The sequence below is a fragment of the Helobdella robusta genome, assembly GCF_000326865.2.
Source record: "Helobdella robusta unplaced genomic scaffold HELROscaffold_15, whole genome shotgun sequence".
Lineage (NCBI taxonomy): Eukaryota > Metazoa > Annelida > Clitellata > Rhynchobdellida > Glossiphoniidae > Helobdella > Helobdella robusta.
Genome location: NW_008703839.1, coordinates 1448613 through 1450852, shown reverse-complemented (window position 1 = coordinate 1450852; position 2240 = coordinate 1448613). Strand labels below are relative to the sequence as shown.

General features: G+C 45.3%; 1 protein-coding gene across 1 annotated transcript in view; it reads left to right on the top strand.

Annotated features, from left to right (window-relative positions):
- Window positions 1–1560, top strand: part of HELRODRAFT_169265 (hypothetical protein) — a gene marked incomplete at both ends in the record, with an annotated part of 2233 nt that extends 673 nt beyond the window's left edge. The window contains 2 exons of the mRNA XM_009015105.1: window positions 591–702; window positions 1267–1560. Coding sequence (XP_009013353.1) covers window positions 591–702; window positions 1267–1560 — 406 coding nt within the window. The remainder of the gene's footprint in view (window positions 1–590; window positions 703–1266) is intronic.
- Between the last annotated feature and the right edge of the window lie 680 nt (window positions 1561–2240).

Genomic DNA, 2240 nt, shown 5'->3' with positions numbered 1-2240 from the left:
TATGGGGGTTTCTGAACTGGACTTTAAAATGCCTTCAATGCCTTGAGAAGAGACTCGATGTTGGAGGCTGTCAAACTTTTTTGCCCCAATATCTATAATTTTTGCCATTCTGCCTATGGCGGAGTCTCTTCCCTTAGCTACCACTCTTGGGTTGTAGAATCGTCCGAGGGGGTACAGCAGGGTGATCCCCTTGGTCCTTTGTTGTTCGCACTAACTCTTCATCCACTCTTAGAGAAAGCTTCGTCCACTTTCGTTTGCGCTTATCTGGATGATATCAGCATAGCTTCGGACGGTCCAACTCTGGCCGATAGCTACGAATATTTGAAGCATAACTCCGCTGCAATTGGCTTAGAGTTAAACATTAAAAAATGCGAACTTCACTGCCAAAGTTTATTTCAGGTGCCACATGCGCTGGCTGAAATACCCAGAGTTGGTGCATCAGAACTGAGTTTTTTAGGCACACCCTTGGTCGAGGGCAATTATCAAATAAAGTTTTTTGATCAAAAGCTCTCTGAGCTTAAATTCGCCCTGGGTCGTGTTTCCTGTCTTTCGGCCCATGATGCCTTGGCTATTATCCGCAATGCCCTCAGTTTGCCCAAATTGATGTACTTCCTGCGTACATCTAAACACATTAACCCTTCTAAATTGGGCAAATTTGACGGAGCCCTGCGCACCGCCCTGTTGTCGATTTGCAATGTTCAAGTGACTGACAGTGATTGGTCCCAGGCTCAGCTGCCGGTGCGATTTGGTGGGCTGGGGTTGCTTAGCGTGGTTCAGCTGGCTCCCGTTGTTTATAATTCTTCTGCCGCTGCCACTCTCGACCTGCAGTCTTCCCTGCTCCACCGGTTTTTTCGTTGCCGCGATATTCTTCCCCCAGTGTCCGCCCCGAGGGACCGTAGGCACGTCCAAATTTTGAACAAAGAATATAAAAAAATTTTTCAAAATTTTTTGTCTTCATGCGGCGACGACTTTTCCACCGCTCGTTTGTTGGCCATGTCCAGCGTTGCCAGCTGTGGGTGGTTGAGATGGTGGCCTAACACCTTTGTGGGCACCAGGCTTGACGACGAGTCTGTGAGATTTGCCATTGGCTTCAGACTTGGCCTGGTCATTCAGAATAAATACACGTGCCGATGTGGCGCTGGGGCGGACGAGTTTGGGCACCACGGTTTGGTTTGTCGCCTGGGTGGGGGCCGTCAACTACGTCACTCAGTGCTAAACGATTACATTTGTCGGCTCTTCTCCAAGGCTTCAATCCCGGTTCTCAAGGAACCATCCGGCATTTCTGCGCATGATAGTAGGCGCCCGGACGGATGCACGCTAATACCTTGGAGAGCCGGCAGATGTTTGGCGTGGGATGTTACGGTCCCTGGCACCCTCGCCGAACGATACGTAAACCTGACAAGTAAAGAATGCGGTTTGACCGCGGCCAGGGCAGCGGACGAGAAAATGAAAAATATGGGAATGCCCTCCCCTCAATGGAATTCTTGCCAATATGCATCGAGGTTCTTGGCCCGATGGATCCCAACACCCTTAAATTTCTTAAGGAAATATGCAAAATGATCAGCGTCAGATCAGGCGACAGCAGGGAACTGTTTTTCGCAACTAACCACATTTTGTGCTTGTTGCAGCGGTTCCTGCGTGTCTGAACTGAATGCCGACATGTGCAATTAACGACAAATCAAAGTGTTAATCCATTTGTTACTTGATGTTTGACGGTTCAGTGTCACTCATCATGTTTTGGTTTTAACATACATACATACATACATACATACATACATACATACATACATACATACATACATACATACATACATACATACATACATACATACATACATACATACATACATACATACATACATACAAACATACATGCATACATACATACATACATGCATACATACATCTCTATAACACCAAAGTGTTAATCCATTTGTTACTTGATGTTTGACGGTTCAGTGTCACTCATCATGTTTTGGTTTTAACATACATACATATTTACATACATGCATACATACATACATGCATGCATGCATGCATACAAACATACATACATGCATACATACATGTTGGCTGGTACATGGCAACAAACGTCAGTGGTTGAACCTTCATCGTTTAACATCAGCATGGCTGATATAAGTTTCAGTAAAACGGTTACCAATTTGGGAATTGTGATGGACTTCCGTATGACAATGGGTCCACAAGTCAGTCTATTGGTTAAAAAATGTATGTTCCAACTA